We start from the raw sequence: 17821 nt of genomic DNA on the forward strand, positions 1-17821 counted from the left end.
AACATTCTCGACTTTTTTCATATGATTGTGTCCAACAACGCATACCGCAGCGTTGTGCGTCATGATCACCAAACCAAAGCTTTAGAGCATTTATGTATCAGATATGTTGCGTGTGCGCAGTGGCAAAAACACTATTCCTTAATTGGACATGTCAGTCGATAAGGGTAGGCTTTGGACATCAAAAATAAAAAGACATTAAAAACTTTCGTTTAATGAAATAAAATGTTATTAAAGCATACATATTCTTGTGCAAAATAAATAAACATTTCAAACGCCCTGAAGGCTTTTGCGTCATTCACATTAGTATTGTTATTATACATAATCTGTAGCGGAATCAATGATTCCACTGGATCCGCCTTCCGTCGCTAATCTTCCAATTGAATTCCCTTCCCAGTCCACTGTTCGTCTAATTTAATATTGCACTCCAAATCCCGTAAAGCCGATTTGATATCAAAACCAAAGTCTTTCTCGAATAGTTCATAGGAACGACTGAGTATTGATTCGATTCCCAGTTCGTGAAACTTTGTGTTTAGATCCCGACACCGAGCTACTATGTTGCGTATGGCCCAACATCCGTTTTTCTAAAAAAAAAAAACATTTTTAATATCTTTAAACTAGTTAATTGGAGTAAAATTTGATCCGAATTAAGTTCTTTTTATAGAACAGGGGCAGAAGGCTCATCTGATGTTAAGTATTACCGCCGTACTCAATGCCAGGGTGCGTTGCCGGCCTTTTACATCAAGAACAATTATTATACAAAAAATATTCACATTATTATTGTCGTTGTTCGTTTTCAGTATAGGAAGCAAAAATAACTTTTTTTTCTTACAATAAAGTTTACAAAGGAGCGTGATATTACATAAATTAGAATAATTTGTTTATATTATTATAAGCTTATATATATTTGAAGTAAAAGTTCTTTAGGCGCATGAGTGTAAATTTTTTAAGGAACGTCACGAAGATGTGCAGCGTTTTTATCGAGAGAGAGTGAGTGAGTGAGAAAGGAAGATCGAGAAAAAATATAATGCTATTGATTGATGTATTCGTTTAGAATTTACATATTAAAACTTAAGATGAAAATTCTGTCATTCTGTCACATGTCAAAGATTTTTTATTTATTTTTATTATCATTAGCATACAGTGTGAATATAGATATACAAATACATGGGATCATATACTGGTGCATGATCTATTGGGGCTTTTACCTTAGTAATAATTATTTTACAAAGAAATGTCACTTTTTTTTATAGAACAGGGGGCAAACGTGCAGGAGGCTCACCTCATGTTAAGTGATACCGCCGCCCATGGACACTCTCAATGCCAGAAGGCTCGCGAGTGCGTTATCGGCCTTTTAAGAATTGGTACGCTCTTTTCTTGAACCTAAGTCGAATCGGTTCGGAAATTGCACCACAAAGTGGTGGTGCGGAAAACTGCCTTGAAAACGCTTGTGGAAAGGCGGATGTCGAGGTGATACGGGTGGAATCAAGTATTCTACCTCGACATGTGTACTTTGTACTTATTACCTGTACTTGTGGTTGTGTTTGATGGATCTTCAAAGTCTCTGTGATGGCCTCCGCAGCTCCCGTTTCAATGAATTGTCTACTGTGTTCCGGTTCCCTTAAAGCCAGAGCCGCTATGCATTTTAATGTCAAGGCTGCTGACGTTGAGTTATTCTGAAAGTTAAAACTTAAATACACACATATATTCCAGTCTTACAGATTTTTTAAATATTTTGGTATGATTTCTTTATACATTAAATTGTCTATCTTGTGAAATATCATGCAAGAGAATGTCTGTCGGGTCACGGAATTGGAAACAACTTCTTGGAATAATTCAATTTCAAGATACCTCTTTAGGCGCGTTATGGAAAATTGATAAGAGTGATATTTTACGATGCGCGCGCACCGTGACACAAAATTAACAGAATGAAGTTAGTGACACATGTTGGCACGCCGCCTCTGTTTACTGTGTATTTATATTTATAATATTTATCCACATGCTCTGAGTTTCTACATTTAAAACACGTGTTTTCATTATACAAGTGCGAATGAATTGTAATCAGAAGTAATTTAAATTGAATATTTATAAAAGGATAAATAAATAAATAAATATAAATAAATAAATATTTAAATCAATACTAATTAATATTAGAAAATATTTGTGAAAAAAATGTGCTCATCACCCTTCCTAAGTGCTTCAATATAATTGAGGTTAACTATCCCTATGTATTATTTAGTAATAAATAAAAGAAAAAGTAAATAATATAAATGACAAAATCATTATTTAATATAAAAAAAAAATAAATAAATTGAATAAAACATTAATTGAATTTTTTTTGTAAAAAGTAAAATCGAACATCAAATTTAAATATTTATTATTAAATTGAATTAATAATATAATATAATAATTATTTTCAATATGCCAAAGAAGTATAACTTCTAACGCGTGTACATTAAGTACACACACTCTTTTTTATTTACATGACCTATTAAGATTTTTTCATTATTTTTATTCATTAGAATAAAACGAAAATATTTTTATATTACAATAAACTCAATGTCCAGTAATACTTACGGAATGTCTAGCAAGAACTGATACAATAATCGGTATAATTCCACTTTTGACTAACTGCCTTTTAACATCGTCATTACCAGCTAACGCTATTATCCTGAAACCAAAAGGATAATTCAGTACGACTTATTTATCAGACGATTGTTGTAGATGTGTTCAGATATATGTTAAATAAAACTATTTCGTTGAAGCTTATAAATAACACAAAAGAAGCCTGTTTCACAATGTATGGATAAAGTACCAAATAGCTATGCAACACATAAATTATTCGAAAGATAAAAGTTCCGAATAAGATACTTTGCTTTTCATGACGAATAGTGCTATCTGACAGTCGTGAAACGCAAAAATACTGTTTATCCTACAAATAAGTAATAGCTTATTTGGAACTTATTACATTTACATTATAACATTGTGAAACAGACCCTAAGAAAAACTAACTTGGCTTATCTAATTATCTAAAAAGGGTTAATAATTAATCTCAATGACTCATCAATATAAGTGTAGTTAAGGAATTTATCGGAAAACAGAATGTTGCATTAGAATTCTTCTTCATGCTTCAAATGTGCGATGATTGTTTACGCTTTTAATTATTAACTTAAATATATATATATATATATATATATGTCGATGACATAGCTATTTTAATTCGCAATGTTTAATTTAATAATATGAAGTTTTATACAGTTTACTTCTGTCTATTATAAAAATAAAGATTAGATTTTTTTATTGTAATCAAGTTGAGCATTGTTAAATCAATATGTTTGTAACTAGGACAACATACCTAAAAACGTTGTAACACGTTCTGTTGTATATACTGTTTTATTTATATAAATAGTAAACACAATGTCTGTTCTAACAAATGGAGACCATCTCTCTTTCGGAGACAGAAATATCGGCTTAACCACAGTCGATCACTGGCTTAAACACAACGACCATGTTTTAAAAGGAGACATTATCGGCGTAACTGACAATAACACATCAATAACGAAAAATTGCATCATAAAAGTCAATCAGACAGCGTGCAACGATTTCAGTGATAGCACTGACCAACTAAAACATCGAACAAGGCACATTAATTATTGGAAATGCGAATTAGAAAGAGCTATACGAGATATCGAATCAGAATTAAGTGTCATAGAAACTCAGAGACAACAGTTGAAAAACGCAATGGACACATTAAAAATTCCAGAATACATTACAGAAGAATGTTTGAATTTAAGACGCAATAGAATGCAGTCTGACATGGTGTACGATGAACCACAAGACGCGTTGTTTAAGGAGTCTGTTTTAATACAGAACATTAAACAACTTCACCGAGACATGCTAAACGAGATTGAGAGTCAAATCAAAATGAATGTAGCAGCGAAGAACTCTCTAGAACGCGACTGGAGCGATAAGCTTCTGGCATTCAAGTATGAAGCGCACAATTCCGATCTAGCAACAAAATCCGTTAACGTCAAAGACTCCGCTGGCGCTACGCGGCTATCAGATGGACAATCAGACGTACAGTTGTGGGAACAATACACGATAAATGCATTAAATCAATTTAAAATAGCTATCGACAAGTCTAAAGTATTGCGGCAAAGAGTAGATGCGGTATTGATAAATTCATCACGCGATCTACGTACACATGATATATCAGTTAATAAAGCGTTGAGCGAACGAATCGCCCGTACTGATCAAGTTAGGATCGAACTAGAAAATCAGTTGAAATTGACGTTACAGAAAATTGTTGAAACTGAAAATATTATGGAGACTTTGCATGAGGAAATGTTGAAGGTAACACAAAGGATTCAAGTGGCCCAAACGCGGCTGAACGTGAAGAATTGCCGACCGAACGTAGAGAATTGCCGCGAAGGATCGCTCATAGGATTAATCGACGAAGTTAGAGATTTGAACAACAGTATGAGTTTATTGAAAACACGTAGTTTGGAAACTGAGAAATTAAGAGCGAAGTTAATACACGAGAGATCTATGTTGGAAAATGAAATTATTGTCAAGAAGAAGACGGTCTACATCGACGATCAACGGTGTCTGTTTTTAAGGTCACATTTTCAATCAGCCGAAAAGCTTTGTGGATTTTAATTGTATCAAATATGTTTTTGATCTGTTGATTGATAAAAGGAGATTACCTAATTATATCAGCATATTTGCACGGTTTACAGACACTATATATATATATTAAATTTTATATACAATACACTTTTCACTGGTTATAATTGTTTTTTTTTATTTCATATTAACAATTATTTATTTATTTCACAATCCTACAGCTAATATAAATTATATTTAACAAAAACTATTATACTAAATATATAGCCAATTATGGAACACAAAAAGGTTGAAACATTTACGAAAAATTGTTTAGTAAGACCTAATTCGGCTATGTTACGTGATCGTGTGAAAGAGATGGTGTGAGTATGGGATGACATAATAATGCAGGCCATTTAGCATTTTAAGATTCCGCGATAGCTTAAACAATTCAAGGCTTAAATAATGGTCATTTTTTACAAAACCTTTTTCCGTCTTTTTATATATTTTGTGAACTATTCTAGAAATAATTATACTTACAGTTTATTAGCCTGCTGTATAACGGTAGCATTGTCATAATTATCCGCCAACACAGTAAATAAAATATTGTTGCCAGACTCTGCTACTTTCGCACAAAGCTCATTTCTAACTAGCAGTGTTGCCATTGTGAGCATTAATTCTGACACTAATGGTGGTTTTGTATTATCTGTAAGACAACATTCCTTAAAAATCAAAATGATAAGTTTTATACAGGGTGATGAGATAGAGCATCCTTAGAGGAAAACAAACCCCCATGTATTTTCTACAATTTTTTAGTTTGGCAGTTGTATTTCTGTTTTTGATGAAAATTTTCTTCTTTCATAAAAATAAACTTTGGACCCCCTGTTAGACAGAATTGTGATGACTTTTTATATAAACTATGTATATGTACCCCGCAGGAAAAAACAGAATTGTTTCTATGGTATTGTAGAGCCAAAATGCATATTTTTATTATATTTAAAGTATAATTAAAGAAATTGCTATTTTTTTATTTTTTATTTCTATAGCATAAAGCGTTTATTTAGACTATTATTTGGCGCCATTGCATATATTTTTTATAGATAGCTACAATTTATTTGAACCCTACTATTTCTTACCAGCAAGTAAGTTTGTAAGAGTTTCCAATAGGTATATGCCCAATTCCCTTGCGTGTTCGTGAGCTTTGCCAAATTCCATACGGATATCATCATCCAAAGTTAAACGCCGGATAACTTGTAGTGTTTCACTTAAGAGCTGGGAATTGTATAAAATACTTTTTTAAATAAATTTTAATATTCTTCATGTATATGTTATCTATGTGTTTAAGTTTAAGTGATCAATTTACAGGAAGAAATGTAAACAAAAATAATAATACTACAGTACAAATTTCCTAAATATTTATAAATTACATACAGAAACGTATCATTTATACTGTAAGATTTTGAACATGTCTCGTAAAAAATAATATAGTAGTCAAATACACATATTAATAACATTACATGTGCCATATTTTTGGTTTGATTTTTTTACCTGGTATAAAAGTTAATAGCAAAAATCCTAAAATTTTTGTTTCATGCATCTTTCTAAGTACTGAGAATGTTTATAACCAACCCTAATTAATGACACAAAATAATTAAAATAATTATTATTGTAATTCTTACCTTTGGATTTCCTTGTACTTTTAAAAGTGACTTTAACTTGTCTATTATGTTAAGTGCAAAAATTCTTTGTCTATTCATCTCATGTTTCAAGCAACAAACATTCATCCATTTCAGGTTTGCAAGTAGAATATCTTCATTCTTTGTATTATTCAATATCCTATTAAATAAAGTGATTTTTATGAATAACTGGTCACATTTAAAAAGTCTGAAAGACTAAAATAGACACAAGAGAACCGTTATGGGATTTATGGAAGCTATAATGCCAAATTACTATTTTTGTTATTTTAATGTGATTACTTTGTCAGTAATCATCTTGATACTTAAAATCTTTATATATGTATATTTGTGAATAAATTGGCCAGTTTTCTTTCCACATCTTCCAATAGTTGTAAAATATCTTGATCTGTTATATAAATTTAACAAAACATATGCATCATAAAGATAGTTCTTTACTATAGAATAATATTACAAGTGTTCATGTATTCATCAACATTATATAGTTTCTAATTTTACTGCTAGCACGCCAAGGGTTCATAAACAAGAACTAGATAGCACTCTCTATTTATATTGTATATCAATATTACATATCTTTTTGACAAACTAAAACCATATTTAAATTTGTAAATCTTGACTCTGCATGTAATAATAAAGACTATGTAGACACAAAGTGTACAGCTAGATTGTACTGGCAAAGACTCTGAGGGAAAATGTTTTAACCTAGTTTAATTCATAGTTATTTGAGAGCAAATCTTACCTTTTCATTAAATCTGCTCCCTTAGAGTCCAATAAATCTGGTTGTCCATCCATCAGTGCTATTAAACCAAACAACACTTTTGTCATCAGTCTCTGATTATCCTGTGAATAGGAGTTCTCTAGGATACTTAAAAGAATGCTATATGCTCCATCTTTTCCTGCTCTGACTCGGTGGGCTAAGTCTTTTTTGCATTCATTCTGAAAACAAACTTATATATACTATTATCACTCTCTCTCTCTATTATTTTAAAGGAACAGTGACTATAGTATAATCATAAAAAAAATATTTTATTATTATACTATCTATTCCTATATATCTTAATCGACAAAAGCTCCACCAAACAGTTATATTTTTACTTTTTAATTTAGAGAACAGGGGCAACTGAAAAGGCTACGAAGTAATACAGCTATCCAGAAACTGGCCTTTGTAGAATTCATACAATTTTTTCTTGAAATATAATTGCAGATATAGTCTATTTATTTGTTAATTAGCATACCTTATCCTGTACTTACTGTTAAGACTTCCAGTTCTTTAAGTAATTCTTCATCATTACTATTAGAGATTTCCCTTAATTTTTGCACAGTTGTGCTTACCAAGTGGTTATCACCAGATCCCAAGGAAAGATCTTTTATTATGTTTGATAAATCAACACCCTAGAAGTAATATTGAACCCGTAATAAATTATATATACTTTATTATTTTCAAAAATTATTAAAGCAATAAATGTTTTATAAATTTTAATTATTTTATTTATTTATTGGTACTTGGGTAGTGATAACTTTACTAAAGTATCTAATTGTTTTTTTCATTCATTTTTAGGGCCGACTAACTCAGAATACAAAATATACCTGCGCTTCAAACTGTGTAATAGCTTCTTTTATTGCTTCTTCAGGGCTCATATCAAATTCATGAATATTTTCACGAACTACTTCATCATATGTGTCCTGGCTTATTATACGCACCATTTTTAAAATTCTCTATTATCTTTATCAAATTTAGAATTCAAATAAATTATAAAAACGTGAAAATTTTGCAAAATAATATCAGCCGGAATAATTCAATACTTAGAGGATTTTAAATGTTAAGACCTAAGACTTCAGTGTTGTCTTTCATAAGTACTGTCACAGACTATTAAAATTAAAATTTTACGGACTAAATAGATACTTTATACGAAGGCCTGCGGGAAATCTTATCCTAAACCTGTTAGTAACGTAAAGTGGATAATGGATTGCATATAGTGAAGCCGTGGCCCTCAAGGGAAGTCTATCTATTTTAATCGAATGGAAAAAACAATAAATAAATTTTACCCGATCGACATCTAGGGGCTAACTCTAATTTACTTATGTGACTAACTTACTTCAAGCTCAAACTTTTTAGTAAATTCTATTTTATTATATCTATCTATCTGATATTTACTATCAGCTGGTAGTCGTGTTATTTTATTTTTACATAATTGTTATTTCTTACTAATCTGTGGATAATGGATAGGGATGGCGATTCTTTACGAAAAAGATCGATTTTTAAATCGATTCGAATCGTAGTCTAATGAATCGATTCACGAAAAAATCGAGGCCTACAAAATCGATTCTTAAAAAATCGATCTTTTTTTCAAGTTTGCGTTTACAATGTAAATTTGTATCAATTTTACTAAAAACAAGATTAATATTGCAATTAACGATATCTTATCAATAAAATCAGGGAATTCAAAAATAACAATTATTTTTATTACCGTATCAAACTATAAGATCAACTATAAAAAAAAAGTATTTATATACTGAATGTTTTTATTGATTGCAAAAAAGTAAAAAATAAGGTAGGAGTTAAAAGTTTAAATATTAAGCATTGGGAATTATAACTGGGAACTATAGTTCCCAATGCTCAGTTTCCCTTAGTTTTTACGTCCTGGTGACAATATTTGCATGTGCCTCCGAAGTCTTTTTTAATAAAATGATTCCATAAATCACTTCTACCCGACATGCTGAAAAAATATATTTATTCCTCATTTATTATATGTATTAAACTTGATAAACAATGATATTTTAAGTAATTAGTCACTAGTTTCGAGTAATATTCAAAATCCTATTAGGATTAGTTAGCATAATTTCTTAATGAATTTAAAAGAATATTTTATATGAAAGAATAGTTTAACATTTTATAAAAAAGTAACCTTTATATAAAAATAGCACCAAATGTGAATCGATTAATTAAGATACGAATTGCTTTAAAAATTGATAGTTTTCGGAAAGAATCGCCATCCCTAGCCTGGCGATTACTTGATTAAAATAAAATTAGAGTAAAAGCGATAGTTTATTTTTAAAATGATAATGGGAGCTTTACTATTTTTTCTGTAAACAAGATAATTAATTTGATGCTTTGACGTTAAATAGATAATTGGACATAAAGTAATCGTGAATGATGTATGAACACTTCCATCAATAAGAATTCCACATATTACTTATTAGTTATTTCAATGCTGATTATTCCTGTGTAAAAGTAAATTTAAATGATAATCACAACTAACAGAACAAACTGAAAATAATAGCGTCAAAGTAAAAAATAAGAAGCGCTTTACTTATTTACTTACCTACTCTCAATTAGTTATTATTTCGCAACAAACACTACATGAAAATCTGATGAAAATCAATCATGAAAATACTTATATTACGCTAATAACAGTATTCATTAAACGACAACAACAAAATATGAATAATGCAATATCAATCGTCACAGATTATAAATACATAAAGTCAAAGACTACAAACGTAACTTTTTTATTAAAGAGAGACGAGTAAAGGATACTAAACATACAGCCATCTCGCGAGTTTATGAGTTAACTCTTTAACCGGCAGCACTCTTATAATTCAGGCACATTCAACTAAATGCAAATAATTGTATGGTTTATACCAAAACAGAAAAAATCGAATGTCGATTTTCAAGGGTGATATATCGATTCAGTGAATCGACACAGTACTTCATATCGATTTAAAAAATCGATATTTTCTGCTCGAAAAATCGATTCTTCGATTAATCGATCTCAGATCGCCATCCCTAATAATGGATATTGGATGACGCATTCATACACAAAAGTGGAACCTTTACTTTTTTGCAATTTTCTCCTTTACGCAATAAATAATTGTTATTCTGTGATTAAAAACTAATTTAAATACCTAATATTAAATATCATGAGTTTCTTGGGGAAACTCTTTGGAGGAAAGAAAGAGGAAAAAGGGCCAACGACCCATGAAGCGATCCAAAAATTACGGGAAACAGAGGAACTGCTGATCAAAAAGTCAGAGTTTCTAGAAAAGAAAGTCGAAACTGAGATACAAGTTGCTAGGAAAAATGGAACGAAGAACAAAAGAGGTAAATCGGTGATCTACTTTTTTAACTTCTCTGAAGGTTGAACTTGATATATTTATCCTTATTGCATGCACATATATTTTGTCTTACAGATCCACAATTTTTATCTTTTAAATCTTTTGTAACTTTTTAACTATAAGTTTATATCTCGTTTTTAAATTAATTGAACAATGATAACAAGAATTGCAATATTTTTAACTTACATACCTATTACAATACTAAGAATGACTCATGCATAATACATATTATAAATGTATCTTTGTTTTGTAGTAATTGAGTACAATGAATGGTTTTAGGTCTTGGAATTCTAACTATGAAAATATATAATAATATAAATAATTTGGTGTCTCTACTATAACTTGATGCCTAGTCACAATTAATTAAAATGCAAAACTTTAAGACTGGAACATTTTAATGATGTTTATATTTTCATAGTTGAATTACAGCATTTGGCTATTATTAATATTAAATTTCTTATATTTCTTAAAATAAATTTGTCATCAGTCTCTTGTCAGAGAACATTATAATTATAATTTTTTAATAATTTATTAGGTGGAGTCATTTCTTCTTCTTTTGTTTTGTTGATACTTGAACAGAACATTAAAATATTTTGTATTTTTAAATAAGCTCTCTCTTAACACATTTTAAAACTATGTATGCTAGAAAAAAATTTCAATTGATTAAAATGGTTTGCTTTTATATGATGAATAAAGCAAAGAGGAAATTATTTTCTTGTAAAATGTGTTTATTTTTTCTAGCTGCAATTGCTGCTTTAAAACGTAAAAAGCGTTATGAAAAGCAACTTATTCAAATTGATGGAACTCTCACACAAATTGAGGCCCAAAGGGAGGCCTTGGAAGGTGCTACAACCAATGCTCAAGTATTGAATACAATGAGAGATGCTGCTAATGCCATGAAGCTGGCTCACAAAGATATGTAAGTAATTATATAGGTGATTAAAATTATCTTCATTCATCTTATGAATATAATGTATTGATTAAACACCCAGGAGTTGCTGGTCAATGTAATATGAAAACTAGTAGCATGGGCTATTCATTCTACTCTGTGGAAGATACTTAACAATTATATGTAAAGTGCATCTTACAAATGTATTTTAATTTATTTACAGTGATGTAGACAAGGTGCATGATATAATGGATGATATTGCTGAGCAACACGACATATCACGAGAGATCACAGAAGCTATCAGTAGCAATGTAGCCTTCCCCAACGACATTGATGAAGATGAGTTGGAGAAGGAGTTAGAAGAGTTGGAACAGGTAAGATTCAAAACTTAAAATTAAGGTGTGACCTTAATCCTAGACTAGACTGATTGCTCTCCAAGATTCATCAAATATAGTCAACCATAATGGTGAAACTGACAAAAGGCTTTAAAGACTTATTTGTACAATTTGCCCAGAATTTGGATTCTGATGTCTATCACATAATTATGATTAAGTTTAATATGGGTTTTGCCTGAGGCCGCTGTACCCAGTTTAACTAGTCTGGAGATTTGCTATATTATTGCTAGTGAGCTAATATTGCTGCTTTCATTAACTTTTACTTGATTAGTAGTCATTTCCATTAATATTAAATATCTTTTTAACTTTAGTTAAACATAAATTATAAATAAATTAAAATATATACTAGGTAAAATAAAAATACCAGAAATTATATCTCCAGCTCTGAATAAGTACTGTTTAATCCATTGGAATTGCGAAGACTGCCTGAAATCCCAATAGATTTTTGCAGAAGGAATTCTGAAAAAAAATTTATAAATAATTTAAAATTAATTTTATAATACAGGAGGAGCTAGACAAGGAAATGATTGGTATTAGTGTCCCAGCTGACAACCTGCCTGAAGTACCCGACAATGAGTTGGCCGATAAACCCAAACCCAGCAAATCCAGGGAAACTGGTTAGTAAAAAATAAATAGACATTAATTTCTCCATTGTGTCTGATTGAATTTGAATTGTGATAAGTGATAGATATTTCTTGATTTCTTCTTTGTATAGGCTTATGGATGTTATGTGACAAAAAATCACAAAAATTTTTCTTTCCCTGAATGTTGATACAGCCATAAATATTTTTTAGGTAAGGTAATTGAAATCCAAGTGTCGTTTATTGCCTTTCATACACTCAATAGACAAATATTGCCATTTTTTATTATCATATATGTATGTAGTATTGGGTAACATGTTATGATATCTATTTAGGCAAAGTTCTCCAAAATTAAAGAAGACATTTTGATTAGGTTGTTTCCCACTAATGAAAGAAACTGTTATCAGTGCCTAAATTATATATACTATATATATAGATAATTCTTACTTTTAAAAGTAAAACGATAATGGGTACAATTTATTTATTTTTCAGAAGACGACAAAGAATTTGCAATGTTGCAGTCCTGGGCTACATAGAACATTTAACGCTTGTGATATATATATGCTTAGGATAATAGCTTCTACCAATTGTGTCGTACAGACTAAATGGGTGTTAATTTAAAAATTTAGTTTTGTACTTCATAATTGCTTTATTCTCACTGTGTAAAGATTTTTCAATGATATACATAGATTATAGGTTTAGGTGTTTTTAATAAAGCTAACACAGACTAAGTAATAAGTTTATCTATAGATTTGGACTGCTCCAGATGTCAAGTTCACTGTATAATCTATGTGATTATTTTTATGGCATATACCGAATCGAATATTTTGCCGGAAATTGTGCCTATAGCCTGGTTGTTATGTGGCTTAAACTCTAAGGAAGCGGCTAAGTTGTAAAATACATTGTGATGATTTTTTAAACTATCAGTTTATGAATATATTAAAAACTACATTTTTATTATCTTTACGAAAAATTGCATGAAAATTGATTCAGCTGTTTTAGACATGCAAATTTTCCATTGAAAGCTGGCATTTTCATTAAATAAAAAGTTTTTTCAAAACAGTCAGTCTCAATTATCTATAGTCCACTTGCAATGGATTCGGGTTGCCATGGCAACTAAAAAATAAATATGAATACCTGTATTCTATGCATAATGTTGAGTAGGGTTTGTACATTATTGTTTGTCGTTAAGAATTATTATTAATAAAATATTTCTTTAACTTTTGTTTTACTTTTAACTAAGATTTAACGATTTTGTGTACAATGTTTTGAAATTTATTCATTAAACTAAAAATATTTTGGTAAAAATATTTTAATTATGTGCGTATTATCGATTTACTAATTTAGCAAAATATAACCTTAAGAACTAACTCATTCTTAATACCGTTTCAAATCAGTTTTTGGACGACTCGAGAAAATAATATTCGTTAAAAATATGGTCGAATTGCCTGCTCTAAGAAATGCACTCTGTTTCTGTCCATCGCAGCGTAGTCACAGTTTGACAGAAAGAGACAATAGACTACGCTGAAAGAGTGCATGATTTAGTAGTTATGTATAAGGGAGTAACAAGGTTTTCTAAGGAGTACAAGTTTTTCTCTTTTATGATAAAGGCTCGTACACCCTGTTTTTAGGTGAAATGTTGATAGCGTTTTTATAATGTAAATTTTGTGTCGTGAATTGGAATATAAAATTAATTTTAAAAATGGAATGAAAAAATATGAAAAGTTTTGAAAATGGAATTTGTAACAGTTGAAAGCGTTACAGTAGTTGAAAATTTGTATCAGCCTTATTTATTGATAAATATATTAGTCTCAATAATGTAATAACTTCTTAAGCTATAATTATGTTCAATATATTTTATTTAAATTAAATTGTGTTTTATTGAATTCAGTGAGTGAGTCTAATCGGTAGATGGCGCTGTTACTGTATTTTTGTATCTTACATTCTTATCACAAAGTGTCCTAAAGGAAGCGGTAAATTGGTTAGTAGGAATTATTAATTTGAGTGTAAATAAAAATGGCCGTTATTTGCGCTTAATTTGCTTCACTGTTAAAGGTTAACATTGTGAGGGAACTGGAAAATAATTTGGGGTCAAAATTTAGCACTAAAATAGCTTCCTTTTGATGGGATCCAAAATGAGGTTATAGGTTCAATACCGGCGGCACCAATGGACTATATTTCTAAATTTAAAAGGCTGGCAACACACTCGCGAGCCCTCTGGCATTGAGAGTGTCCATGGGCGGCGGTATCACTTAACATCGGGTGAGCCTCTTGCCCGTTTGTCCCCTGTTCTATAAAATAAAATACATTCGTTCCAACGGGCGACAACGTGAAGGGTGAACATCTACTAAATTGACAAAATGATGAATTTGATCAAAGAAACGGACTGAATCCACCCAAGGAATGTTATTATGATTATTTTCATTAATCATCTATTGTTAAAGTATAGTAACTCGATAAATAATGTTTTGATGAATTTATTTGCTACACGATAGTGCCAAAGACAAAACATTCAAAAAACACGTAGGTAAGTATGTTTTGTATGTAATTTATAGACAAAAATAGTAAACCTGTATTTTGTCTGTGTTTTTTTAATTATATTTTTTTTTCACAATTTTATTTAAGTTTGTTTCACGCGTTTTGAAATTCAAAATCAAAAATAATTTAATAATGTAGATAACATAATGTACACTTATGAACGTCAAAAAAAAAATACATTGAACGCTTCTAATTTTACATTTACTGCCAGTTCTCAAATCAAGGGCGTAGAACGGAAGAGAAGAACTGGCAATAAACTCTGGTTTAAATGTGCATTCCGTTTTAATTATAACTGGCTGTAGTCATACTGAAAATCTAATAAATAAGTAAATTTATTCAAGCAAACCAATTATGTTTTAGTAAAAAAAAAAAAATAATGCAACATTTTGTTGCATTACAAATTTAGTACATAAGGTACGGTTATCCTTATCGCTGACAAGCCATCTCTTTCAGGCAAACACAGTCTATTCTGCCTAGTCGTCATCAGTGAAGGTCGTGATGAAAAGCCCTAATAGATGTGTCACCACTTTATCCTCAGCTTGTCTCAGCGCATTAAGAATGTTGAGACCCATAATTATTGTCTGAATTTGGTCGGAACAACTGGTCGACATCGGCTTAAAAAAAATGTAACAATGAAGACTTACACAACTAAAACTAAAAGCTAATCTTAAGAGTCATGAATCACAATGCTAGTTTCTAAATACAACAACAAAAAATATTTACTAAATTAATTACGGTTAATTTCCTTCCTGTTTGATTAAATCACGGCTTAATCTGTGAGGATGTTTTATCCTATCATTATCGTCAGATCTAGGTTAGGATAACATTAATTACATATCAGTTATGGTTTACACAATAAAATACTTTAGATACTAGAAAGAGAAACAATACTATTAATGCCGTAACTTCAAAAACTCATTAAATGTAAAGCTTTACATTGCAGATGGGAACATTCTAGTATAAAATTGTTAAATATAACTAAGATAAATAGTACAAAAGGTAACGCGGGTCCTGCCGGCCGATTCACTCCTAAATATCATGAGGATATATCTGGAGTAGAAGGGGATATTTGAGATCCGTCGATGGGCCTTTAGATTTTTGGCCTTGGCCTTAATTGGGCTTCATTTAGGGGTCCTATAAATAAAAAAAGGCAGGTTATAATCAAAATTTTTAACCAAACGATTTTGTATGATTTTGTATCGATTATTTAACTGATTACTTCATAAGCATCCGTAAACATCATTGTTATGCAATTATCAAACGTCATTTGTAGACCGTATTACCATGTAATAAGAGTCATTCATCTTGTGGAAGTTTGAGTAAAATAATAAGTTAATGATTAGGATGCGAAAAACAACACTAGCCTTGCGAGTTGAATTTCGATCGAGACTTTCCCTTGGAGCCTTATTCTCGTGATACTTTGTTGTTGTTGAATGTTTTGTTCTGCCAAATTAAACACAATTTGGCAGAAAGACGCTTTGAATTAATTAAATATATGAATCAGCGCTACCAGATCCCTAGATCTATGATCCCTACGTTTATGTTTCATGATCATTTGTCAATCTAATGAGCAAGTATCTGCCTCTAGTGTCGGACACACGCCGTCGCAGAGTCTAAGGAAATTCGAAGTAATTGAAATTGATCGATCCAACAAGTAAGGGATCAGCCTAGAGGTCTGGTGCTTTGCCAGTCCCGATAAGTATTTCTAAACTTCTCGATCACTGCGTCTTATACATGTCCAAAACTCAGGATGCGATGTGAACAAAGTGTATTTTAACTGTCAGGGAATCCTAACCATAAGTCTCCAACTTTCATTTTGATATTTTAATAACAAGTTTGAATTGGGATTTTTTTAAAAACTAATTTAAAAAAGAAACAATTCGACTTCTTTCAAAAAACGTACGGGCGTACCAATGCTTAAAAGTTGGTATTTTAAGCATTGTTACGCCCGTACGCTACGCTCTCGGGAAGCCTTTGGCATTGAGTGTCCATGGGCGGTATCACTTAACATCAGGTGACCTTCCTGCCCGTTTTCCCTCTGTTGTATGAAAAAATATTACATTTAAAACATATTCTGTATCTCCGATTAATCTTATATAGAAAATTCTCGTGTCTCGTCGTGTTTGTAGTTAAACTCCTCCGAAACGGCTTGATCGATTCTCATGAAATTTTGTGTGCATATTAGGTATGTCTGAGAATTGGACAACATATAATATTTTCATCCCGCTAAATGTGAAGGGTAGTCTATCCCTAAATTATTATTTTATAATTCTTAGATAAATATTTTTTTATCATACAGCATTAAAAAATACATACCTACTTATCACCCCGCGATCGACCCCTATTTTTAATTATAAATGATATACATGGCAAAACGACGTTTACTGAATCAGCTAGTATACATATATAATATTGTCTACTATATACAATATTAATATATAGACCGGTAGTGATATAATATCGTGTCAGAATAAGGCCGTTATAAAATAATTTACACTAGATCCCTAGTTTATATGAAGGGTGACTGATTTGGCGGGAAGCAGTGTACTACGTACGATTGGATCTCGCGCATCATGAGGGCTTATATTTTTGTAAGTACATTAACAATATCATCAATTTGAAGTCAGAAGTTTATGACATTTCTAGACGATGGGATTTTATTAATCGAATTTCGCTGTTGACCAGAAGGACCTTTACATTTCAACTCGGTCTGTTTTGACGAACCTTGCTCCTTGAACCTTGCCGGAATGTCAATGGTGAACCTACTGTAAACGTAGTTGAGTATTTATTATGCCTTTATTGTGGCCTCTTCCAACTGCTTCCATTCTTTTCTGACGTTAGCTCTACTTGTCCAAGTTGTGGTTATTCTCTTCACATCGTCTGCCCATCTCTTGCTCTGTCTTCCTCTTTTGAGTTTAGTTTAATTACATTTAATAATTACACTTTTTATTTTAATTTATACAAATAAACTATACTAAATAACTAAATTATATTAAAACAATACAA

General features: G+C 30.8%; 3 protein-coding genes across 3 annotated transcripts; 2 read left to right on the top strand and 1 right to left on the bottom strand.

Moving 5' to 3' along the window:
- Positions 1 to 191: 191 nt before the first annotated feature.
- Positions 192 to 8156, bottom strand: LOC111000014 (armadillo repeat-containing protein 6 homolog). Its single transcript, XM_045632219.1, has 9 exons — positions 7884 to 8156; positions 7548 to 7688; positions 7036 to 7232; positions 6282 to 6438; positions 5739 to 5874; positions 5143 to 5308; positions 2575 to 2668; positions 1524 to 1673; positions 192 to 581 (listed from the first exon to the last, which is right to left on the bottom strand). Exons 1-9 carry the CDS (start codon positions 7998 to 8000, stop codon positions 366 to 368), a joined length of 1374 nt encoding a protein of 457 aa, XP_045488175.1. The 5' UTR covers positions 8001 to 8156; the 3' UTR covers positions 192 to 365.
- On the top strand, positions 3415 to 4720 carry LOC123689973 (tektin-4-like). Its single transcript, XM_045632220.1, has one exon. The coding sequence runs from the start codon at positions 3415 to 3417 to the stop codon at positions 4654 to 4656; it is 1242 nt and encodes a 413-aa protein (XP_045488176.1). The 3' UTR covers positions 4657 to 4720.
- Positions 8157 to 10092: 1936 nt separating the features above from the next.
- On the top strand, positions 10093 to 13497 carry LOC111000013 (charged multivesicular body protein 4c). The gene is made up of 5 exons (XM_022269320.2): positions 10093 to 10398; positions 11154 to 11331; positions 11525 to 11675; positions 12202 to 12313; positions 12770 to 13497. Exons 1-5 carry the CDS (start codon positions 10218 to 10220, stop codon positions 12811 to 12813), a joined length of 666 nt encoding a protein of 221 aa, XP_022125012.1. The 5' UTR covers positions 10093 to 10217; the 3' UTR covers positions 12814 to 13497.
- The last annotated feature ends 4324 nt before the right edge of the window (positions 13498 to 17821 follow it).

This window comes from Pieris rapae, chromosome 18 (assembly GCF_905147795.1).
Source record: "Pieris rapae chromosome 18, ilPieRapa1.1, whole genome shotgun sequence".
NCBI classification, from domain to species: domain Eukaryota; kingdom Metazoa; phylum Arthropoda; class Insecta; order Lepidoptera; family Pieridae; genus Pieris; species Pieris rapae.